Genomic DNA, 26,666 nt, shown 5'->3' on the forward strand with positions numbered 1-26,666 from the left:
AATAACTATGCATTTGACTGTTTCCCTCCCAGCCAGGATTCCGGCCAGGGCCAGGACATGTTTTGTTTTGTTTTTAAGGGTTTTACGGCGCTTGCAACACATTTAGGTTATATCAGCGCCAGTAAAAAGGAAGAAAATGGGATAGTAAAAAGTTCTGGAATTACAGTGAAAGCACCCAAGAAAAAGTAAGACAAAAGGGTAACTAGGAACAAATAGGGATCAGATGTAGAATCCAAGAGCATACCACCAATGTACTTAGTTTTGAGATCACCTATAAGTCTCATCCGGACACAAGCACAAAATCCAACAATAGGAATACACTCAAATGCTTACATTATACATAAAAAATAAATATAATAATACATAACAGAGAGATGATTTACAACAAGGAAAAAAATATCATCTCCCAAAACAATAACTATGCATTTGACTGTTTCCCTCCCAGCCAGGACTCCGAACAGGGCCACGTAATCTCATTCCAAGACAAAGACAGAAAGCATGTTGGAAAATAGATATAAGGGGATAGAAGACACAGTATGTACCTCCCTGCCCACTATGGGAGGTCAGGATCCCCACCCAGGGCCAGGACAAAACCAAGTAATCTCATTCCGAGACAAAGACAGAAAGCATGTTGGAAAACAGATATAAGGGGATAGAAGACACAATATGTACCTCCCTGCCCGCTATGGGAGGTCAGGATCCCCACCCAGCTCAGATGCTTACATCATACATTAAAAATAAATATAATAATACATGACAGAGAGATGATTTACAAGGAAAAAAATATCATCTCTCAAAACAATAACTATGCATTTGACTGTTTCCCTCCCAGCCAGGCCCAGGACAAAACCAAGTAATCTCATTCCAAGACAAAGACAGAAAGCATATTGGAAAACAGATATAAGGGGATAGAAGACACAGTATGTACCCCCCTGCCCGCTATGGGAGGTCAGGATCCCCACCCAGGTATCAATTCTGCATTTTATTTCAAAATTCCCTTGATTTATTATTATGATGATGTCATAGATGTCCTGAATGGTGTGAATAATGATTGAAGGTTTCGATTGTCAGGCTTAATTACATTTAACTTTAAATCACGATTCTATCGTGTGCAGTTTTCACCTAGAGATAAGTAACTGTGATGCGTCTCGAGCAGCACCACAACTAATCTCTAGGTGAAAACTGCAACAGTCAGTTCAAAACTGACACATGTTCTTAGATTAGAGTTTGGTTCTGGTGAAACCTAATCTTGTCGTTAAGGGGTAAAAGATATAGTCGGTGGGCCAGCTGGCGTTTGGTTCCCCCCCCCCCCCCCCCCCTTGTGAAAATTATGTTATATATTACTGAAATCCTCATTGTCTCTAGTTTCAGAATATAATTGTCTGCCTTTTAAAGCTACTATTTCCGTCCGCCATCTTGAATTCAAGATGGCCGCCATTGATAATTTTAACATCTGACAAGGGCTTTTCAAACTCGTAAAAACCATACTTATAATTTATTTGAATTGTTGAAAGTTGTATATGTTGTTGATGAATAAGTAATCTATCATATGAAGTGTTAAACAGCTCATTTGGGCGCTTATTTCTGGAGTTATGACCATTTCCGTGTGGATTTTGCTCATTTTTTTGTACTTGGAGTAACAATCTTTTATTATGATGATAATGGTATACTCATCTGATCCAAAATAAGTTATTTAACTATTAGTATCACCAAATTCCTTTCATTTGAGACCATAATCATTGCAATTGACCATCTAGAAGTGTCAAAAATGAATTTTTTCCAATAGTCATATTTTTTCCAGTTACCTCCCCTTGTTTTGTGCAATCAGCTTGTCAGCTCCAATTTTCGAAATAAATGACTCCATTTCAATCCGATTTTGACTTGAATAAGATGGTGGTTACTTAGACATCACATTAGTGTATTATTTGACAGTGGTGTTAGGTGTTAGGTAACTGTGTAATATTTTGCAGATTTTTTCCGAATCTACTGAATAGATTTTGTATGTTACTAATTTTTTTCTATTTTCAGATTCCTTCTATAATCTCTTCTAACTAAATCATGCTGACAAAGTTACAAACATAAGAGTGAAACATATAAAATATGAACAATATAATTAAAGTGCCTGTAATCCTTTCAAAGTTATCGTCGGCGATGCTGGAAATCAAATAACATCAGGAGGAGGTAAGTTTATTTGTTTTTGTTTGTTTTTAAGGGTTTTACGGCGCTTGCAACACATTTAGGTTATATCAGCGCCAGTAAAAAGGAAGAAAATGGGATAGTAAAAAGTTCTAGAATTACAATTAAAGCACAAAAGAAAAGGTGAGACAAAGAGGAATTGGTTCAAATAGGGATCAGATGTAGATTCCAAGAGCACACAATCAAAGTACTTAGTTTGAGACCACCTATAAGTCTCATCCGGACACAAGCACAAAATCCAACAAAGAGAAATACACTCAAATGCTTACATTATAAATTCAAAATAAATATAATAATACATAACAGAGAGATGATTTACACGGAAAAAAATATCATCTCCCAAAACAATAACTATGCATTTGACTGTTTCCCTCCCAGCTAGGACTCCGGCCAGGGCCAGGACAAAACCAAGTAATCTCATTCCAAGACAAAGACAGAAAGCATGTTGGAAAACAGATATAAGGGGATAGAAGACACAGCATGTACCCCCTGCCCACTATGGGAGGTCAGGATCCCCACCCAGGAGGCAAGTTTAATCAATTGATTTTCTTACAATTCATTAGACATAGAAGTATGTTTTTTTCCTTACGGCTCACTTTACATTGAGATGAGATTTCACAAGTTAAGAGAATATATGAGTTAAGCCATGATGCTTTTACTTTTACAGGATAACAGTTTTAGGTGCTCTCAATTGCTCCGAGGTACATTTTATATTAGATAAAATTTATTCTATTCACTCAATAAAACTTCACTAGATACATTGGAAATAATTTTAGTGTGTACATAAAACAGTAATATTATAAATACAGAACACTAATACGAATATAAAGCAGCAATGGTATAATTATAAACGTATGCATGTATGATTAATCAAACAATTGAAGTATAGACTCCATATCTCCCTAGCTCTGTTTTTTTTTTTATCTAGGTATCAACATATTTTTTTTCTTATCTCTTCCTCAGTTCAATGAATGTAGAAGTCATGGCAGATTCACCAGTGTCAATTAAAAAGAATAAGACCAGAAAAATCAATAAAAGAAGACGATGTATAATTCACTACAGCTCTGTTAAAGATGAAGGTGATGTTCAACAGTTAACTGATGTATCGTGGCAAAAGATTTCATCTGTTGTTAACAGTTGTTGGCTACCAAAGGAAAGAGGAAATGTTTCTCACTCGAATTGAAAGCTGAAATAATCAACGAAGTAGACAAGAAAAGGAAGACGAAATCGCAAATTTGCAGGGATTATGAGATTTCATCTGGAACGCTCTATACCTTTTTGAGAGATAGAGAAGCAATCTTGTCAGCAATCAGTAAAGGACAATTCAACCCAGACAGAAAACGTCTCAAGACCACAGGACAAGAAGAACTGGACCGCTGCCTCCTCGTTTGGTTTCATCAAGCTCGGGCCTGTAGCACACCTATTTCAGGCCCCATCCTTTTTGAGAAAGGCGAGGAATTAGCACAGGAGCTTGGTTTGACAGACTTTCTGATGAGCAGAGGTTGGATCGACAGATTTAAACTCAGGCACGGCATTGGCCTGAAAGTAATCAGTGGAGAAGCTGCCTCGGCACCAATAGAAACAACAGTGGAGTGGAGAGGAAAGGAGCTGCAAGAAATTATGAAGGAATACAACAAGAAGGACATTTTCAACGCAGACGAAACTGGGCTTTTTTACAAATGCCTGCCCAACAAGACACTGGCAATGAAAGGAGACACCTGCACGGGTCAAAAGATTCCAAAAGAAAGAATTTCAATCCTTTTGGCAACCAACATGGATGGAAGTCAAAAGCTACCCCTTCTTGTCATTGGAAAATCTGAAAGGCCACTATGCATGAAGAACATCCGAACTCTTCCTGTGACCTACAAAGCGAACAAACATGCTTGGATGACGGGATCAGTCTTCGAGGAATGGCTTCGAAAGTTAGACAGAAAATTTCTCCTTGAAGGCCGTAGCATAGCGCTCATTGTGGACAACTGCAGTGCTCATCCTCGGTTGGACGGCTTGAGAGCAGTGAAACTTGTCTTTCTTCCACCGAACACTACAAGTGTTCTACAGCCTTGTGACCAGGGCATAATACAGAACTTCAAGTGCCTCTACAGAAAAAGGGTTCTCCGAAGATTCATCACACTTCTTGATGAAAGTGGATCCGATGATGCACACTACAAAATGACTGTCCTCGATGCCATCAACTACTCCGCTGCTGCTTGGGATGATGTGAAACAAGCAACTATCGCAAACTGGTTCAGGAAGGCAGGCTTCACACAAGAGGATGGCGACAGTGTGAGTGAAGTTGTAATTGTAACCGACCCCTCTACTGTAACTGACAGCGCAGAGGAACATGAAGCGATACACCTCTTCAACCAAGCAGCAAAGGCTCTCGGCATCACTCAACAAACATTTGGAGAGTATGTTGTGGTGGACAGTCACATTCCCGCATCGGAACACTTAAGCCTCAAAGAGATAGCGCTCGCAGCTCAGGAAACAGAAGTTATGACTGCATCCACTGCTACTGCTAGTAAGGAAAAGGACGAAGAGGAAGAAACTGACACTGATATGGAGCAAACCATTGTGTCCAACACAGAAGCAGAGAATGCCGTCAACACGCTGAGGCTTTATCTTCAGCAACACGAGAAGACATCAGAGGAACTTACGCTATTGAGTGACATGGAGAGAAGGCTTGGCAAGATCGTCACAAAGTCAAAGAAACAGTCAAGCATCAAGGCTTTCTTCAAGCCTGTTTCGAAAGACAACCATCAGGTGTGATTCCCCCAAGCCCATGAGACGTTCTGGGGGAGGAAGGGGCACACCTTACAGTACAGTCCTTCCTGCCTAAACCTCAGACACCCCCCCCCCCCCAAAACAAAAAACACAAAAAAAAACCCAAAAAAAAACAAAAATAAAAAAAACAAAAAAGACAACAACAAAAACAAAAAGTGAACCAAAGATAGTCCATTTCAGTTTCAAGGCTCATGGGTCACGTTAAATTTATTGACATTCAAGGGAGGTAATCGTGTATATTTTTGGGACATTTTCCCCTGCTTTCCTATAGCGGGAGCTTGCCTACAGCAGGATTTTTCTGCTGGGACCAAAAGTCCCGCTATAGGCATGCTCTACTGTATACATTTCACCAATTTTCATCAGATCCAGATATCAATTGGACTCCAGATGATGATGAACTTGAAGCTGATGACAATGCACACTCATCCGATGAAAGCAGCGACGGGGAGGAATATCCCGATATCCTGAACCAATCAGACCCAGAAATAGAAGTTGAAGAAGAAGAGGAAGACAGTGATGAAACTCATTTGGGTAATTCTGTATCATTGCCAGCATCTAGCAATGTAGTTTTGAGCAAAAAAGGGGGATATTATGTGGAGTAAAGTACCGGTGTCCCAGGTTGGGAGAACACCTACAAGAAATGTTTTTAGGCCTCCCAAGTCCAACGTAAGACATCCGGCAAAGATAGATTCAATTGTGTCAGCCTTTAAGATGATTTTCACTGCACAAATAATTAGTGATATTGTGAAGATGACAAACTTAGAAGGAGCAAGAAATGAAGGTGTGCAGTGGAAGAATGTAGATGTTATAGAACTGACAGCATTGCTAGGCCTTTTTATTCATTTGGGTGCGAGAAAGCTTGGTCTTTTAGCAGTGGCAAAGATATGGAGAGGAGCTTCGGCAGACAATGTTGCAATATGCACAATGAGCATGAAACGATTTGTAAAACTCTGCATCAACCATCGCTTTGATGATAAAAGGACACGTGCTATTAGGCGAGTTAGGGATATATTTTCACCAATTAGGGATCTCATGAACAAAATCAACAAGAATTTGCAACTTTCATACATTCCCTCAGAATGCGTAACTATAGATGAACAGCTTGTTCCGTGGAGAGGACGGTGCCCATTCTTGCAATACTTACCGAGCAAGCCAGATAAGTATGGGATGAAACTCTTTCACATATGAATATGTGACAGCAAAACAGCTTACCCTCTCCAAATGATACCGTACCTGGGTAAACATGGAGAAAGGAAAACAAACCTTGGGAGGGAGACTGTAAAGGAACTGGTAGATCCTTACCATAAAACTGGCAGGAACGTTACATGTGACAATTTTTTTACTGATTTAGAATTAGCAGAGCACTTGTCTAGAAGAGGTTTGTCAATAGTGGGGACAGTCAGGAGAAATAAGTCATTTCTACAATCATCGTTTCAGACAGGAAAAGAACTTGAGAAATTTGACAGTGCCTTCCTATTCAAAGATGGTGCAAGCATTGTGGCACACAAATCTAACCACAAGAAACATGTTGTTGTACTGAGTACGATGCATCATTCTCCTGACATCGACCAAGGAACGAAAAAGAAGCCAGTGATGGTGAGATATTATAATAAAACCAAAGGAGGAGTCGACACATTTGACTACATGTGCCACAGTTTTTCTTGTAAAAGGAAGTCAAGAAGATGGCCCATGGTCCAGTTTTACAACTTGCTGTGGCAGCCCATATTTTATACAAGACTGTTCATCCAGAAGACACCAAATCATACAAAGACAGGGGCCATTTCAACGAACTGTTAGCAAAGGAACTTCTTTTTGAACATTTGACAAGAAGAATGACAATGTCGAAAACAACAAGACGGGTGAAATTATCATATGAAATAATAAAGATGGAATGGAATCTCAATGATGAAAGAGAATCAGCAACAAGACCTGAGATTGAAGGACAGAGAAAGAGGAAAGCATCAAGCCAAGGAAGATGTGAAATGTGTCAGAGGAAGAAAGACAGAAAAATAAGGGAAACTTGTTCAAAATGTAAGGCATTTGCTTGCAAAGACCACAGTAAAAGCTACAAAGTGTGTGACCATTGTGCAGAATAGATGTGTACAGTGTAAGTATAGGTCGATAGCAAGATTGAGATGGTGAGGAAAATGTTAACAATAAGTATGAGTACATGTCATATGGTATTGTGCTGACAGCGATTGATGACAAGAAATTGGACATACAATGATTGATGTTTTATTTTGATTTGTTCTACTGTATAGATTTGAGTGTACTGTAGGTACATGTTTGAACCTTTTTGTTTTTAGTTTGAAAGTTTTCAATGAAATTCAATAATTAAACCCACTAATTTGTTAGTTGTTCGATTTCCAAATAAAACGATTGATTGCCTATTGCTAGTCAAAAATATTGTCCTTCATTCTATTTCAAAATTGTGAAAACACAGTGGAACACTGACAAATGACTATATATCTAACGATACAAACATGCTGTACCTACTCACTTATCATCTTGGAAATTACATATGGTGTGCATTAGCAGCATAAAAAAAATATAATTGACAAACTCATATGACTAAATAAAATACAGAGCTTTTATATAGCACGATATCCACCGAGGTGCTCAAAGCGCTTTACAAGGGGTCCCAGACCAACAGCAACACACAACATAAGACGAGACAAGCAGCCTATTAGGCGCGATACAATTTTGGTGAGGACAAGGACCGGCCAGGTACTTGGTTTTACACATGAGTGGGGTGTGGAAAATGTGTGTAAAGTCCATTTCCCAAGGAGTCAACTTTGCACCGCCAGAGCGGGATTCGAACCCCTGACCTTCCGATCACGAGTCGTAGCGTCTACCACTACCACTAGACTACAAAGCCACACACCATACATGTGTATATGGATTCAAACTCACGCAGTATGAGAACATTACATACAATCTAACACAAATATATACAGGCAGTTTATCAAAAATGTGGGCCTTCTTTATTGAAAATCACATAAATTACAATTAGTAATGCATAACTTGTGACGATAAGAAGAAATCCATATTTTGCCATGTTCAGAGGCCTATATTTTGGTTATTCTGCCAATTAGGTGTGGGCAACCTTGAGTACATATCAAAAAGTATCTTATTTATAATAATCTACACCAGAAAATGGTAATGTATATGGCCAGTTGCTATTCTACTATAGACAAATACATGGGGTGCATATGCACCCCAAAGGATGAAATAGGAGGTTTCTGGTTATTTTCTCTTTGTTTATTAGGGGGTGCAGTCGCACCCCAAAAGCGTAAAATCTCAAATTCCATGGGAGGTCTTCTGGTGTGAGTAAACGATGCACGTGAGAGGTATAAAATTTGGGGAGGTGATTTAAGGGGTCAATTTAGGAAAAGTCACAAAATTTCAGGTTTATAGGTCAAAAATTGTAGATTTTAGAGCCAAAAAACATAGCATTGGCGTGCGTTTGCACCCCAGAGGTGAAAATAGGGTTAACTTTCTTGTTGGGATCATCATCAAGTGTTATGACTTGATTTTTTTTTAATTCTTTTTTTTTTTTCATTATTTTCTTTTTCGGCAGTTTCAGGTTATCAAATCACAAAGGGTATGGCACTAAGCAACTTGCTCAGTCCACCATATCTCTCTCTCTTCCCCTCCCCATCGGCAGTGTGTGGGGCCAAAACTCAAGGTTAGTTAGTTGAAATCGTGAAACCGTTTGTGGGTGCCGTGAAAAATTTACTTAAACAATGAAGGACATAATTTTGGAATTCTGGTAAATGCCTTGCAACAGGTCAAACATTAAAATTGTATTTCTCTCATATGAATTCTAATGTGTCATTTCAAATATGTACCATGAGCAATTTTATGCCTTTTGACAGGTCAGATACTTGAATGGTGTTTATCTCTAATGAGTTTTGATGTGTCGTTGTAAATGTGATTTCTTTGTATATTTCTTTCCACAGGTCAGACAGTTGAATGCTCTTTTCCTGTATGAGATCTCATGTGTCGTTGTAAACTTTGTTTCACGGCAAATGCCTTTCCACAGGTAAGACAATTGAATGGTCTTTCTCCTGTATGAGTTCTTATGTGTATTTGTAAACTTTGTTTCGTGGTAAATGCCTTTCCACAGGTAAGACATTTGAATGGTCTTTCTCCCACATGATGAGTTCTGATGTGTAATTGTAATACTCGTTTCGTGACAAAACCCTTTCCACAGGTAAGACAATTGAATGGTCTTTCTCCTGTATGAATTCTGATGTGTCGTTTTAAGTCTTGTTTTATGACAAATGTGTTTCCACAGGTAAGACAACTGAATGGTCTTTCTCCTGTATGAGTTCTGATGTGTCGTTGTAATTCTTGTTTTGTGACAAATGCCTTTTCACAAGTCGGACACTTGAATGCTCTTTCTCCTGTATGAATTCTTATGTGTCGCTGTAAACTTTGTTTCGTGGTAAATGCCTTTCCACAGGTAAGACATTTGAATGGTCTTTCTCCCATATGAGTTCTGATGTGTAATTGTAATTCTTTTTTCGTGATAAACGCCTTTCCACAAGTCGGACACTTGAATGGTCTTTCTCCTGTATGAGTTCTTATGTGTCGTTGTAAATCATGTTTCAAGGCAAATGCCTTTCCACAGGTAAGACAATTGAAAGGTCTTTCTCCCACATGATGATTTCTGATGTGTAATTGTAATCCTTGTTTCGTGATAAACGCCTTTCCACAAGTCAGACACTTGAATGGTCTTTCTCCCGTGTGAGTTCTGATGTGTAATTGCAATTCATGTTTTGTGGCAAATGCCTTTCCACAAGTCAGACACTTGAATGGTCTTTCTCCTGTATGAGTTCTTATGTGTCGCTGTAAACTATGTTTCATGGTAAATGCCTTTCCACAGGTAAGACACTTGAATGGTCTTTCTCCTGTATGAGTTCTGATGTGTAATTGTAATCCTTGTTTCGTGCTAAAAGCCTTTACACAGGTTGAACATTTTAATGGTATTGGTATTTCTCTGGTGTGACTTTTAGTATGCCTTAGAAGGTTTGATCTACAAGAAAATACCTTCCAACAAGTAAAACATTTATAAGACTTAATTTTAGAATTCTCATGGGTCTTTTCTTCTTTTTGAGAATTACTAGAAATAGAAACATTTTTGTAACAAGAATCATGAGATTTCTCATCCATTTGTGCCTCGTCTATTTCAATCGAATCAGCTTCTGGTCCATCGTAATTTGTAGAAAGTTGTTCCAAAGGTCTATCATGATTGGTTTGGACATCAGTGCCAGGCTTGTGCCATTCCACACAACTGTCTGTATATTCATCTACATCAATTTCAACTTGAAAGTCTTCATTGTCCAAAGACTGGTCACAGCCGTCAACATCGTTGTTATCTGTAAAATTGAAAAGAGAATCCTTACCTTGAGAAAACATTGAAGTGATAAATTATCCCCATTAAAAGAAATGCATTGTAGGTATAAATAACATAAACTGTTGATTTCTAGATATCAACAAGATCAGTAAAACCAAAATATAGGTTAGCTACGATTGAGAACATCCACATGCTGGGATTGATCAAATCTCGAGCTTAAAAATCAAAAGATAGATGTTTTAAATAATTAATTTCATTACACAAACTGTTGTTAAATGATATGGCAGCATGAAATACAATATTTAGGTAATTGTTCATACTACAAATTAGACCTGTACAAAAATAAATAAAAAAATTAATGTTTTAAAATCATGATCAAAATAACAACAATAATGATGATGATGATGATGACAGGGTGTCCAGCAAAGTACCAGTACTGGTTTGGAGATAGATAGACCGTCTCATTCAGTTTTCAAATCATCTTCAAGACACTGTTTCGGGGTGTCAGGCTATTTATTTTCAAGCCCTAGGACACTAATCATCCCTTTCAGTTTTCAAATCATCTCATTCATATCATCTTCAAGACACTATTTAGAGGGTGTCAGGCCATTTATTTTCAAGACCTAGGACACTAATCATCCCTTTCAGTTTTCAAATTATCCCGTTCAGTTTTCAAATCATCTTCAAGACACTATTTAGAGGGTGTCAGGCCATTTATTTTCAAGACCTAGGACACTAATCATCCCTTTCAGTTTTCAAATTATCCCGTTCAGTTTTCAAATCATATTCAAGACACTATTTAGCGGGTGTCAGGCTATTTATTTTCAAGCCCTAGGACACTTATCATCCCTTTCAGTTTTCAAATCCTCTTCAAGACACTATTTAGGGGTGTCAGGCTATTTATTTTCAAGCCTTTGGTCATTGATCACTGGTTTAAGTTTTCAAATCATCTTCAATATATATATATATACTATTTAAAGGTGTCAGGCTATTTATTTTCAAGCCCTAGAACACTAATCATCCCTTTCACTGGTTTAAGTGTTCAAATAATCTTCAATATATATATACTATTTAAGGGTGTCAGGCTATTTATTTCAAGCCCTAGGTCTGGAAGAATTTTTGCATTCCATGAAAAGGGTAGCAAGCAATTGTTATTGCCCCTTGCTACTTTGAAGGACTTTTGATCTAATTTTGCCTGCACAAGAAATCTTCAGAGCAAATATTATAAAAGTCCTGGTTAGTGGTGTAGATAAATTAATGGGAACCCAAATATTATGATTATGATGTTTTACACAGAACTAGCAACTCAGCTTTTTAATATGAAAACAAATTTAATGTATTGACAATATGATGTTTGGGACGTAAAGAGGTTTAAGTTATCTTTCTCTTTCCTCCAGTGAAAAGAAGTAATTTTATGAGCCACTCACAGCCCAATGACTGGTTGATCCAGTTGTCATGAGTGGTCATTGGCCAGTTAATCCCTAACACTTGACACATGTCTTGATTAAATTGTCACATTTGAAATTTTTACCATTGGATTGTGTGTCAGGCTGAACTCCCAGAAGAGCTGCAAGCTGTTCCTCTGTTTCCAGTGTGTCATTCATCAACATCTCTACCATTTGAGTCACAATCGATTCTGTAGCCAGACTTGCATAGCCAGCTGAAATAAATGCAGAAAGGAATAAAAGAGGTGTGTGTGTGTGGGAGGGGGGGGGGGAGGGGGGTCTTTGTACCCACATTTATTAGTCATAGAAAGGTCACTTTAAAATATTTTAAAACCTGAATTGATAATTTTTTTTTTAATAAAGATAAATCATAATGTTATAAAGTCAATTTTATTTATATTTATTTATATTTTATATCTACACATCTCATCTTTTGAGGCGAAAGTTGTTTTTTTTTCTCATAGACACTTTTGTCACTTGTATTTAATCTGTATGGAAAAGTTGATGGCTATTGGCTGATGTGATTCACAAACAATTTCATCAAAAGATATTTGAGTCTTATTTCCATATTCTTCTATAGGTGTAAAATAAGCAAAATTACAGTGTAGGGTGGATATACAGTGGACTCCGGATAAGACGATGCCCAGGGGAACCGAGAAAAAAGTCGACTTATCCGAAAATCAACTTAACCGGAGTGTAACCAAATGAGCAAAAACGCATGTGAACAAAGCAAACCAAGCTAGAATAAGTATGTCCCTTCATATCGCGCTGTCTCTGTAGTGGTCATGAGAGGCTCCTACCCTCAATAGCCCCATAGAGGAATCAGAATACATCAAAATCGGAATTTGAGATAAAAAAGCGGAATCTACTTACTGTTATTGACTATGACATGCTTTGCAACAGAAAATGTAATAGACAATCCAAAAGTACTCAAATGATAAAATTTAAAATGTGTAAAAATGTACAGATTGTGTAAAGACTAAGAATGGGGTCAAATAATGATAGAGAACACACAGGTCCTGGTCGTCTGAGAGCAAAGCATTGAATGGATGGATATAACCTTGTCAGGACCCTCCTCCACCCCCCCCCCCCCCACACACACACACCTAATCAAACAAACTGGCGTGCCGGTACACACACACACACACAAGGCTAAAATTAAATAGGGAAAGAAGCTGACCCTACTCAATAATATTATTACGGAATGAAGCCAACATATATTACCAAGGTCATTGACCTCAAAAATTGGAGTCGACATAATAATAATAATACTTTGGTCAACCCCCCTCCCAAACATATAAATATAATACTATCCAACATCAGCAGCACACACTTTGAAGGGACTAATCAGACACACAAAATGTGTGTTGATTGACCATTGGAGATGCTGACGAAATAAGCCATAGCTCACTTTTTTTTCACTAGAGATTTTTTTTTTTTAATTTTCCTGGATTGGAAAGATGAAAAGCGGAATTTTTGCCTTGAATGTGGAATGTATACCAATTAAGCGAAATTATTCCGCGAAAAGCGGAAGGGTAGGAGCGTCCAGGTCAAGGTCATGCTTCTTGTAAATCGAGACAGAAATAGCTGGTATGCCAATTTCCTATGCGATGATTTTCTGTGGCATGCCAGACTTTCCAAATGCATCGAATTTTCCTTTTCCGCGATAGGTTTGCCATTGTGGTTGTAGACTTGACTTGAATTCTTTATAAAATTGATACAAATTAAGAGGGCCATTACATAGGATGGCCTGGGATTAGAACCAAAAATAATCTTGAACTTGCGACAATGTAAAATTTGAGATGGAGAAATTAAAGTTATTCAATACTGCTTATGTACATTGAACACGGACGTCAGGCAAAGCACCTACATCACATCGATGTGCGCCAATCGTTCGCGGATATACTTAACCACTGAAAATTCTTACTGGTAGCTTTTTTAACCAATGGAAATACTTGTTTATTTGTGATTTTATTGTAGTCATGAGTGATGAGAACATCGACTTATGTGGAGTTTTTTTTTTTTTTACTAATGTTATATAGGAAGAAGGGGGAGGGACCAAGAAAAAAAATCGACTTGGGTAAAAATCGACTTAGGCAACGTCGACGTATCCAGAGTGCACTGTAGCTTGCTTTATTTTAGTTTAGATAGATCACTGACTTTCTTTGGATAAATTTAGTACATGAGTATGCATCAAAAGGACATTATCTGGCTGACCCAGATCCAACCAGTTTTGCCGCAATCATTCATAACTCTTCAATTCTATTACATAGTGGAAGTCTTCTAACATTAAATAATAACGTAATATGTTGCGTAATATTTTGAGATACTGTGCTTCCTTGATATAGCCATGCAAATAGCTCTACCTGTAACCAAGAAAAGACAGTATCTTATAATGCCATCCCACATACTGTTAGCAAATGGTTAACTGCAATGTAAATGCCTGCGATGAAATGACTCGCCCCATTTTCACAAACCAGCAGTAACTTTTACATTACCACTTAGATACTGCTAGTGTTGATTAAGGCTATCCGAAATCTCACTTTCGTTTTCAAATTGGAAAGGTATCTGAGTTTCTTCAATTTGTTTTACTTCAATTCTTTTCCGCAATTCCAATATTTGTGATAAAATATCAGTGTCGTTAGGGCAATATACTAATTGTTCTTCTTATTTATTAAGGGCTCTTATTTCTTCATTATAGGTATCTGAATTCTTACAACATTCATATTTGCAGTAGTCTTAAGTAAATTCCTTGCTGTCCATCGTAACACATTCCCACCTAAGATGAGGATCCAACCTTTTGTTTTCTTCTAAGCAACTTTGGATTTTTTGTTTCATTAACGTTATATATTTTAAGTCACTCAATATTAATACATTCATTTTAAATAAAGAGGGTCCTTTTTTGAAGGATATGAATTTAAATTTTGATATAACTGCTCAATGATCTGTAAAGGCAATGCCTTTAATTTCTGCTTCTTGTAAGAAAGGTATAAGCATGTTATTTATAAAGATATAATCTAGACGCATCTAGCTATCAAAGGAGACCCTCTAATCCGTGTAAATTTTTTTTCTTTTTTTTTTTTATTATGTATTATTCTCCATGTATCTGTAAAGGCTAATCTATTAATAAAATCATTAAAATTTTCAACATTTTCCTTATCATGTGGATTGCCAGATATTATGTCCAGCTCATTATTTACCACAGTGTTAAAGTCCCCTAAACAAATCATTGGTAAATCTAGATTTAACTCATATTTTGATATTAAAATCTTTCCTAAATAAGAAAAGAAATATATTTTTTTTTCCTGTGTAATATATGGCGCGTAAATATTAGCTATTAAAATACCTCTATCTTTGTTATCGTTTGTATTTAATTTTACCAATAATATTCTGGAGTCTTTGTACAATGTATTAATTTCTACTTTACAGTTTAATTGTTTTGAAATCAGAAATAATTGTCCTTTACTTTTGGACGTCCCCAGAGATAAGATGATTTTCCCACCCCATTCTTTTTCAACTAAATTTGAATTCTCCTCCAATAAATGTGTTTCCTGAAATCCTACTAATCTAAGTCTATTTTATTTTGCTTGATATTTTTAAAAAATTGCATTCCTTTTTTTCCTGTTTCTTAATCCACAAACATTTAGTGAAACGATACTTAAATATTCTAAACCCCCATCTGAAAAAAAAACAGTGTTAAAGTTGTTTGGATTCATTTAAATTAACGTATTTTAAAATTAATAATATTTTATATTTTAGCATTATTAGTGTTACTACAATCTCTTTTTACCACCATTTTTACTCAGATAGTTTTGGGCGACCTCTTTTTCCTTCCTTTTCTGGTGACCCTACCCTCTTTCTACTAGATCTTGTCATAACATAAACCTCCATTGTTTTAAACTTTGTTTTGCCTCCCTCACAACTTGTCTACCCCTCTTTCTTTTTTCTTCTCTTTCTCTTTCTGTCTCTGTCTTTTGTTTTTCTTTCCGACCTCTCCTTTCTTTTTCCTTATCCTCTTTCATGATTTCATTTGATTTTCCTTTTCCACCAATCTCACCTTCTCGCTTCTCTCTTACCTGTTCATCAGTACCTCGCTTCTTCTTTCCATTTCCTTCTTTTACCACTTCCATATCTTTTCTTAGTACCTCTCCTCACAGTCCATTAAATGTAGTTTTCTTTTGTCCTTATCTCCCACCTCCCTAATCTCTCCACTTTTTGTCTCTTTCCTTTTCTCCTCTACTTCTTCCTCATCCTCCTGTCACCAAACTTTTCATTGGAGGAATTCAAATCTCATTCTCAAACGAAGAGATTGAAAAGAAAATCAAGGGGTTGGGATTCAGAACATCAAGTAGGATGGTGATGCAGCGGGTAAGAGACCTGCAAGGTAAAATGACAGGAAGAAGAATGGTGTGGATTCATACTCCTACTGCCCCAACACCAAGAGTCATAGACGTCGGGCTTTTTAAAGGGTTCCTTTATTACAAAGAGATGAATGATAATCGGTGCAGAAATTGCATGGAGCACGGTCATAGGGCCACAGCATGTACAAAGCAAGTCGTCTGCCGAAGATGCAAGACAGGTGGACATCGGGAAATCAATTGTCCCAATGGAACATACACCGAAAAGAAAAAAGGGCTCAAGTTGATGTTTCAGTCAGTGCATTTGGAAGAAAAAGAAGTGGAAACAGAGGATGATAGAGTAGAAAATGAAAATGATGAGAGGGAGCAGGAGGAGGAGAAGTTGGAAAAGGAGTCAGAAGAAGAAATGGAGGAGACGGAAGAGAAAGAGGGAGAAGAGAAGGAGGTGGAGGATGAGTATTATTATTATGGTTCATCTAAGTTTATCGTCTTCATTGCAAATTAGAGGAGAGAGGTGGGGAAAGGGGAAATGCAATATTTTAATATCTCTGGCGTAATTGTCCATCTGATGGTAGTAATTAAACGTATATATAGATCTATCTATATATATATATATATATTATATATATATAATATATATATATATATATATATATATATATATATATATATATATATATATATATATATATATATATATATATATATATATATATATATAATCTATTTATATCTGTAATTTTCCTTTACTCACTTTTTTCCAGAACGTCCCATACTTTAGTTCTAAAACTCGATTGTTGCTGATTCTCATTCTCGGTATTCAAAGTCAGTAATTCTGTTGGAATAATAATAATAATAATAATAATAATAATAATAATAATAATAATAATAATAATAATAATAATAATACTTACTTACTTACTTCGGCCGCCCCTTGGGGTGCCCAACATGAGCCACAAGTCTTCGCCATTCTGTCCTGTCCTCCATAAGCGTACGCAGCTCCCGGGTGTTGTCCATTCCTGTGTCATCTAGCAGACAGTCAATGTAGGTTTTATTCTGCCTGCCTCTGCTTCTGGTTCACTCAGGTGGTTCCCACAGCACAAGACTGCTTGCAATTTCCTCCTTGTGTCTCCAGCAATGCCCCGCAAGTCTCAGTCTTCTCTTTTGAATCTTCGAGGTCACTGGGGGGAGGTCACTGTAGAGCTCTTCATTTGTTATGTGCTCTTTCCAGCTTACATTGAGGGCCATCCGCAGCATACGAGTGTAGCAGCCGTCCAGTTGCTTCTCAAGGGCTTTAGTAAGAGTCCATGTCGCTGCTCCATATAGAAGCACTGACTCTACCATTGCCAGGAACAGTCTCTTCTTTATTTCCCTCTGTAGGCATACAGGCAAAGAATGGAGAATGGCTGAAGGAAGTTGACAACTTCAAGTACCTAGGAGGTTGGACTCAAAGCAGTTCCTCTGATATTTCTGTCAGAAAAGCATTGGCTTGGAGTGCCTGTCACAAACTCAGGAAAATCTGGAGTTCAAACCAACAATAAGGCACAGGCAGCTGTACTTGATAGGGACAGTGCGCTCATCCTTCTCATTCTTGACCATTACTTTGATGTAATAAGCGATCAACTCCTTGAAGATCAGTAAAAGTCCGCAGTTTATGAAATTTCGGTTTGGATAATGAGCTTTCTTTGCCGTAATTCAGGACTTACTCCTTTCGACTCGACACGAGGTGTACCGGCTTCACGAAAAACGAATCTGCCGATTACAATGCTTGAAGGAACTGAAAAGCCTGCCAGCCAGCCTGAAAATATTGAAGAATCTTGTATATTTTATTTATCTCAGTAATGTGAATTGTCTAATTTGAATCATTACATACGCATATAAAAATACAAATACACACAATTAACAAACCCCTGATAGATGATGATAATGATGATGATGGTAATAATAATAATAAATAATAATAATAATAATAATAATAATAATAATATAATAATAATAATAATAATAATAATAATAATAAAATAATAATAAAACTTATTTTATGCTGGCAACGCATACGATTTGACTGACAGAGAAAAAGGTATAAAACTGTAAATCATTTGGGCAAAGGCAGAGACATGGATGTGGAAAATCTTGCTCTAGCTATCTTTCCCCCCCCCCCCCCCCCATCTTTCCCATTCATTTTCTCCAGTGACTAGTGAAGACTGGATACCCAGCACATCAAATAGGAGAAAATCCATTTCAAAATGGACAAATATTTACTAGCCATTTGCTGTTGCAACTTCACAAACTCACACAGTGCATAAAGACATCCTCTCTACAGCAACATGGAGTCCAGCTGTCCAGTATTTTTTCCTATTTGCTATTATATAGCAATGACGATCAGACAGAAATCCTTGGGACTCGATATGACTCGAATTCAAGGCAAAATATGGGACACGGCGATTGAGTATATGCTATTTTAAAAAATCAATTACGATGCTGTTTATCGATGAATATGACTGAAAGTTGGCACACAATTAGAAAAGAGGTCATTTTAAATTATGTCCAGCGGCAAAACTCATGCGATTACCAGAAGACCGTTAAAAACAGATGTTTACTCTTTGAATTAAAATATTTATAAAACTACCAAGACTTTGCCTTTAGTATGGTTATATATGCACTGTTCTTCTATTCATGTTTCAAATGTCATCGGATTATGATAAGTACTTTTCACGTAATATCACAAAACATCAACCCAATTTGCACTTCAACTAGTGAAAGAGGAGACAGCAATTTTGCTCCCCCATTGCGCAACACGAAAATGACGTCAGCGAGGCAAGGCTGCTAGATGGTCAGACTTTCACCTGACCAAATTTGACTTCAAAAGTGGCTAAAAATAGTAAATTATATGGCTTTAACCACTTAGACTGACCCTCTTAAAACGAATTGAATTTTAACAAACAAAAAATTGAAGGGCGAAAATTGAACATTCTAAGATAAATGTCACTGAGACAAAAATAAATGAATATAATTTAATAAAAGAAACAAAATTATATATTTGGACACACTTGTGGCCATCTGGCAGGTGTGCCCGCGGCGTCACAGTAGATTAACACATAAGCTCTCTCTCTACTACTACTACTACTACGACGACGAGAAATAACAAAAACCATAGTCTCATTGAACTTTTTTGATTGATAATAATTTAGCAGGCATTTTGCATTTTGTATGGGTTGTAGTAGACACAAAATTACACTTTGAAAAAGTTCTAAGTGATCAATACATATATTTTTAACAAAATTATCGTTGACCCTAGTCATACAGCTCTAAAACTATACAAATACAAGTTAGATCTCTTTTGATGTCTTCATATTTTCTGATAAATTTGCCATAAAATTGCCGTTTCAATCTCTAATTCCATATTTTCTGAGTTTTTTCTCTCTTTGGGGTCATCAAAATAAATGACACCTTTGAAACTGCAAACTTTTTTTATTTATGAATGGATTTTCAAAATTCAAAAAGATTTTTAGTCAGTGGAGATAGGGCTTTGAATTTAAGGGTTGTATTTCCCACAAAATCAGAAAACAAAAATGTTCATAGCCATTGTTGAAAATCGTTATAGACTGTACCTTGTTTAGTCTCTAAGACCACAGATGTGACCTCTGAACCCAAACCATTGTAAGAAACAGGCTCCTCAAAAATTGTTTTATAACTCTGATCGCCTTTGTTGACATTGCAGGGTTCCTGGAAAAAAGGGAAGAGAAAGAAAGAATGGAATGAAAAGAAACAATAAAGGTACAGATTTTATATCATGGTTGGACAGCCACAGGCAATACACAACTTGATACAAACAAAATAAAGGAAACTTGTCAGTGTTAACTCAATTCCTGCATTTAACATTTATTTACAAAAATAGTGATCAACTGGTCAGATAGGCCAGGACAAGGAAAAGTCACAAAATGTTTTGGAGACTCCTGTGTTCTTTTGGGATATAGGCCAGGACAAGGAAAAGTCACAAAATGTTTTAGAGACTCCTGTGTTCTTTTGGGATATAGGCCAGGACAAGGAAAAGTCACAAAATGTTTTGGAGACTCCTGTGTTCTTTTGGGCTTTAGGCCAGGACAAGGAAGTCACAAAATGTTTTGGAGACTCATGTGTTCTTTTGGGATATAGGCCAGGACAAGGAAAAGTCACAAAATGTTTTGGAGACTCCTGTGTTCTTTTGGGATATAGGCCAGGACAAGGAAAAGTCACAAAATGTTTTGGAGACTCCTGTGTTCTTTTGGGATATACGCCAGGACAAGGAAAAGTCACAAAATGTTTTGGAGACTCCTGTGTTCTTTTGGGATATAGGCCAGGACAAAGAAAAGTCACAAAATGTTTTGGAGACTCCTGTGTTCTTTTGGGATATAGGCCAGGACAAGGAAAAGTCACAAAATGTCTTGGAGACTCCTGTGTTCTTTTGGGATATAGGCCTGGACAAGGAAAAGTCACAAAATGTTTTGGAGACTCCTGTGTTCTTTTGGGATATAGGCCAGGACAAGGAAAAGTCACAAAATGTCTTGGAGACTCCTGTGTTCTTTTGGGACATAGGCCTGGACAAGGAAAAGTCACAAAATGTTTTGGAGACTCCTGTGTTCTTTTGGGATATAGGCCAGGACAAGGAAAAGTCACAAAATGTCTTGGAGACTCCTGTGTTCTTTTGGGACATAGGCCTGGACAAGGAAAAGTCACAAAATGTTTTGGAGACTCCTGTGTTCTTTTGGGATATAGGCCAGGACAAGGAAAAGTCACAAAATGTTTTGGAGACTTTTATGTTCTTTTGGGATATAGGCCAGGACAAGGAAAAGTCACAAAATGTTTTGGAGACTCCTGTGTTCTTTTGGGATATAGGCCTGGACAAGGAAAAGTCACAAAATGTTTTGGAGACTCCTGGGTTCTTTTGGGATATAGGCCAGGACAAGGAAAAGTCACAAAATGTTTTGGAGACTCCTCTGTTCTTTTGGGATATAGGCCTGGACAAGGAAAAGTCACAAAATGTTTTGGAGACTCCTGTGTTCTTTTGGGATATAGGCCTGGACAAGGAAAAGTCACAAAATGTTTTGGAGACTCCTGTGTTCTTTTGGGATATAGGCCAGGACAAAGAAGTCACAAAATGTTTTGGAGACTCCTGTGTTCTTTTGGGATATAGGCCTGGACAAGGAAAAGTCACAAAATGTTTTGGAGACTCCTGTGTTCTTTTGGGATTACAATCTAAATCTAAACAAGGGCAACGACTGCTTTTCAATCTTTGTTTGTTTTACATTATCATTATCATCATATTATCATTGTTGCCAAAATTACAATCATCATTATCAATCATCAGAGACCACATGGAAGTAGAAAGGAATATCTTACCTGAAGTTGTGTCCCAAGTGATGATGTCACAGATGAAAGCTCTGTTGGAATTTTGGATTCAAGTTTAACTTTATTCCTAATATCAATGCTCTGTGAATCTTCACCTTCAAGTTTAACACTAACATCAGTGGATTGTGAACAAGAGTAGGAGGAGTTCCCTGCCTTGATGTCTTCATCTGGTATACTTTCAACATCAATCAATTCACGTTTAACACTGACTTCAGAAGACTGATATGAGGTCCCCAGTGACCTTTCAGTTTCCACTAGATCTTCAAGTTCAAGGGTGGTAATTGATTGGAAGGAATTCTCTGTCTTTACATCTTCCAATCCGACATTCAAATGACTGAAATCTTCATGTGAAAGCTTTACATTTTTTTCCATTTCAATTTTACAAGACCCTTCCATCATTACTTCTCTGCACAGGATGTAAGGAGGAACTCTGAAAAAAGAAACAGCACCACAAGAAATGTTGAGATAATGAGAAATGAGAGCCTGTTATAATATAAAATATATAGGTACAGCCACTGTCAAATTTCGTCCCAATTAAGCGGCCGGAAATTGGAAAGGGCATAACTTTGTATATCGAAAAAATTCCATTCCCAAGGAATCGTCCCAATAAAGCGGCATCCCCAATATGTACTGGCTTGGACTTGGACTGTATTGCCACCTTTTAAGATCCTTAGTCTTTTCAAACACTTCATGTATCCATATTGTTTCTGGCACAATTTTCTCTATTTCAACAAAGTGACGGAGTTGCTATTTTCCCTTATTCTTAGTAGGTGTATTATCCCTCGCTTTTTCCTCCCTCGAACATATTTCCAAACATTTGTAGCTAATACTAAGCACTTAAATGATAGGCTAAATCTGCGTCACAATTCTCCCATTCACCTGTGTCGCCGCTAATTATCGTTTGTGAGCTGCAGGCTGAAACCATGGCATTGTTAAATTAAATTGAGTGATCTCTGGTGTTAATTTACAGAATTTGATAAATTAAACACCAAAATAAAGGGTATTGAACGCTCTATCATTTGGTACAATTCCCATTTTCCCCTTTAAATTCATTTAGAAGATATTGTAATGGAAAGATAGCTTAATGTTAGAGAGCAAGAAAATTAAGCCGTATATTGTCATTCATGAAAAAATTCCATTGAAACTTGAAACACAAAAAATCATAAAATTCAACCATTCTCCTTTCCAATTATACCATTTTCAACTATCAAAACTGCTTTCCGGATACCCTTTGAGCCTTCCTTAATATCACACTCATTTCAAAATTGAAGAAAGTAACGTCATTTCAGCTTGGACTGCCATGGTCATCGTCGTTCATTGGCTCATAGCCTAGTGACACCAGTATTTCAGGGGAATCCCCTTTCAATTTTTCAGTCAGCTGTTGCCCAGTTTCAGGCTGATTCCTATAGATAGTAATTTTTTGAGAGCTTTTAAGTGAAGTGACTATTTCTCCGAATGCTCGGGAAAAGAAACGATATCTATTTCTCCAAACAGTTTCTGTTCTCAAGACTTTTTTGGTTATTTGTGAGAGTGACTGTGTGAATGATGAATGTATATGCATTTGTGGGGATTTTCGTTTGCTAGTGGGGTGCTCTGTCTTTTATTCCCAACTTTCAGTTAAGACTTCTACTTCTACGTCTATCGGATCGTGTCTTTCACTTTCAACCTCTGTTCCCGTTGGCTTTGTTATTTAGGATTTAGGTTTACCTCTATCCTTTCTTTGATAGTGCAGCGCAATGTGTAATAGTGAACGCGCCATGGAGTATTCGCGATAGCACAGCTTTTTGATTTAAAAAACGCTAGAGCTTGATGAATTCCCTGTCCACTCTGTTTAAGCATTTACTTTTGTATCCTGCCGCTGTCTTGCTTTGTTTACTGTTTACACAGTAGTGTTGGGTTATTTGATCGCTTTTACTCGATCGACGATCGAGCGCCAAGCCACGAGTCAGTGCTCGATCTCAATGCCGGAAGAGCGAGTTAGTAAAACGATTACTCGATCGTAAAACGATCAGGCGGGTTGTGAGCTTGAGACGATCTTGACACGTGAGACGAGCTTGAGACGATCAGGATTCGAGCGAGCGGAGGGGTAACGAGTGTTTCGAATCATTTCAAATTCAAACGATCACAGTTTGCCATCCGATACCAATCGCCAATGTTTGCACACGGTAGTCTGTGGTTCTTCCACAGCCCTCACTCCTTGTCAGATGTTAGTGTGTCTGGGTGGCAGTGGCAGGGAAATTCGTATAGGTGTATCACGCGTGTGTGACAAGACTTCATTAAACCTACTAAAGTTTGACTATCACACACACACACACACATACACACACACACACACACACACACACACACACACTAAGGCTATTTCTATGACACACACGCATCCCTCTATCAATGAACACTCCTACAGTAGTGCGGCTATGTGGTCTAGTCATGACGTAACTATAGGTAGTACTCTAGTCGACCATGGGTCTCGTGCATTATAATGGTCTAGTGGTATGACACCCGCTTTGGGATCGGAAAGTCCTGGGTTCGAGCCTCGCGCTCGGTGCATAGTTGAGTCTTTGGACAAGGCTTTTTACTCACATTCTCTCACCGTACTCAGGTGTAAAATGAGTACCTGGCCGTTAACAGCGTTGTCTTTGTCTGAAAAATTGTAATATCGCCTAACAGGCGGCATGTCCCGTCCTACATATCAAATGTTGCTGTTGACCGGGGACCCCTTTACAAAGCGCTTTGATCACATTTAGTGGATATTGTAAAGCTCAATTTTTTAAAGTAAAACATTAGCTTTGAATATGGAATGTTTCAATTTTAGATGCCTGTGTATTCTTTGTTAGTTCCCATCATCAATCATCATCATCATCATCATCATCATCATCATCATCATCATCATCATCATCATCATCATCATCAGGGGCAGCGGTACGGTTGGCACCCGAAAGGTACCGAGTTCGATCACCCGCCGCTGAGTGGTCTTGAGCAAGTCACCTTGCCCTAACTAAATTTGCGGCGCTGCACTGCGGCTATCGCTTGGGTTATTCCAGTCTTCCCTTAGAATAGACCCAAAAGACGAATCTCCCCTATGGGATGAATAAAGGGAATTATGTTTAATTTATTTATCATCACCATCATATCAGCGGGATCATCATCATCACCACCACCCTAATAATAATGAATAATATAAATATCAACACATTTCAATGTAATAATCAATCTAAAATCAATCAGTGCTCCTAAAAGACCCTTTGATTTCTTTGTCTAATTCGTTCCATACTTTTGGAGTCCCGACAAAGAAAGATTTTCAGCTAACTATAGTTTATATATGGGAATATTAATCAGTCGTTTATATTGGAATCGGAGTTGTCTAGCAGGTGTATTAGTTCAAAGCGCATTTCCAAGGATTTACCATGCTCAATGAACTTCACAATATTTTATTTAATTTATTCCTCCGGCACGCCATATCGACCATACATCCATTTCGTACAGTAGGTACCGATCGCTGTTTGGAGTCTTTTTGTATTAAAGCTCTTTACAATACCCGTCATTGCTTATAAGATAAGAATACATTCACACCTGAGTCAAGTGCCTGACACACGGACTTAACGTCTGGATCACAATTTTCAACAATCACTGTCACTCATCCGGCCATTGATAAGGCTTGATTTTGTGACAAGAGACACCGTACCACTGAGCGACCGAACAAATAATCACCATCTGCGCCATCGTCATCATCATCATCATTATCATCATCCTCATCACAGCCGTAACAGCCAGCAAAACCACAATCATCATCTTCGGGTCCGGTCTATCCGTGTGGGGGGGGTGGGGGTGGAACCTGCTAAAGTATTTCATTTTTTAAACAGAAACACGATAATCATCATCATCATCATCATCGTCATCCATTGTCGTCGGCATCGTTATCATCGTGTCCGGGCAATCCGTGTGTGTCTGGGTGTGGAACCTGCTAAATATTATTATTATCTACCTACCTAATAAAAACACACCATTCTTGTTCATTTATTTTTCAAATAATGAAATGAAAGGCACGACCTTTCCCGCACACACAAGAGGCGATGACGACCAGTGACAAATTATGGGAGGTGGGGGCGGCCGACAACTTTTGGCGCGACATAAATATGAAATGTTAAGGTGACAGCGGGATGATGGTGGTGGGAGGGGGGGGGGGGGGGTCTCAACCCTTCACCATCAACAACTGTTTGATGGCGTGTGTGTGTGTGTGTGTGTGTGTGTGTATGTGTGTGTGATGCGACGAACGATCATAATCAAGGCTGCCAGACAGCCAGATTTCTTCTTGCCCAAGTAGTCAAATAGACCCCAAATAGCCAAACACCACAAGCATTCTGACTCCCTTGAAAAACTCATTTGTTTTGATTAACAAAACAATCGACTACAGTTGGATAAACTTATCTTTTCATTTTTTTAAAATAAAATATTTTTTAAAAATGAATAATAATAGAAAAGCGTTTCTTAGTAACCAATTTTGAACTTGGCCATCTGGCAGCCCCCATCATAACCAGCTGCAGTCAAGCCAGCCACAGACATAAGAGAGGGAGGGGTATGTGAAGTTTCCTGTGGCAAACGAGTTGCTCGTGTTTTTTTTTTCAAACGAATCACTGCTCGATGACGTCACTGACTCGAAACCCGCCCGAAACCGACTCGATTTTAGAGGACTCGATCGAAAACCCGCTCGATTTGATCGTTTCAAACTCGACCCAGCACTATTACACAGAAACTGTGTTCAGGATTGCCAGATATTTTTGGTAAAGTTGCAAAGGTATAAGCTAAAAGTCGTAAAATTAAGAAGAAAGTCGCAAACTTCTTTATTTCTAATTTCTAATCTATTACTATTATTATCAGTATAAGTAGTTATCATTATCAGTTATCTGAATCTCGATTCAACGTAAACAGGGACGGCTGGTAATAATGGGCAGGGTGGGCAAATACCAGCCTGTTTTTTTCAAGTTATAAGCTGTATTACCAGGTCCGAAATAATCTAATCTAAATTAGATAATTTCAAAAGTTACTACTTAAACTTGATACTTCGTACTGAAATCAATTTGTGTGTATTTTTGATAGATTGCGAATGACCATGCACCCCGTAATGCATAAACCAGG

General features: G+C 37.8%; 1 protein-coding gene across 2 annotated transcripts; it reads right to left on the reverse strand.

Moving 5' to 3' along the window:
* Positions 1-60: 60 nt before the first annotated feature.
* On the reverse strand, positions 61-24,322 carry LOC144971465 (uncharacterized). Of its 2 annotated transcripts, none has more exons than XM_078912407.1 (6): positions 23,238-24,322; positions 21,522-21,960; positions 19,754-19,868; positions 16,897-16,977; positions 11,871-11,999; positions 61-10,361 (listed from the first exon to the last, which is right to left on the reverse strand). In XM_078912407.1, the coding sequence occupies exons 2-6, from the start codon at positions 21,927-21,929 to the stop codon at positions 8,941-8,943; spliced, it is 2,154 nt and encodes a 717-aa protein (XP_078768533.1). In that variant the 5' UTR covers positions 21,930-21,960; positions 23,238-24,322; the 3' UTR covers positions 61-8,940. The 2 variants fall into 2 exon arrangements, with proteins under 2 accessions (XP_078768533.1, XP_078768532.1); XM_078912406.1 differs by lacking the exon at positions 23,238-24,322 and adding an exon at positions 22,726-22,858.
* Between the last annotated feature and the right edge of the window lie 2,344 nt (positions 24,323-26,666).

The sequence above is a fragment of the Berghia stephanieae genome, chromosome 4 (assembly GCF_034508935.2).
Source record: "Berghia stephanieae isolate SIO BIC M18660-M18661 chromosome 4, UCSD_Bste_1.3, whole genome shotgun sequence".
NCBI lineage: Eukaryota > Metazoa > Mollusca > Gastropoda > Nudibranchia > Aeolidiidae > Berghia > Berghia stephanieae.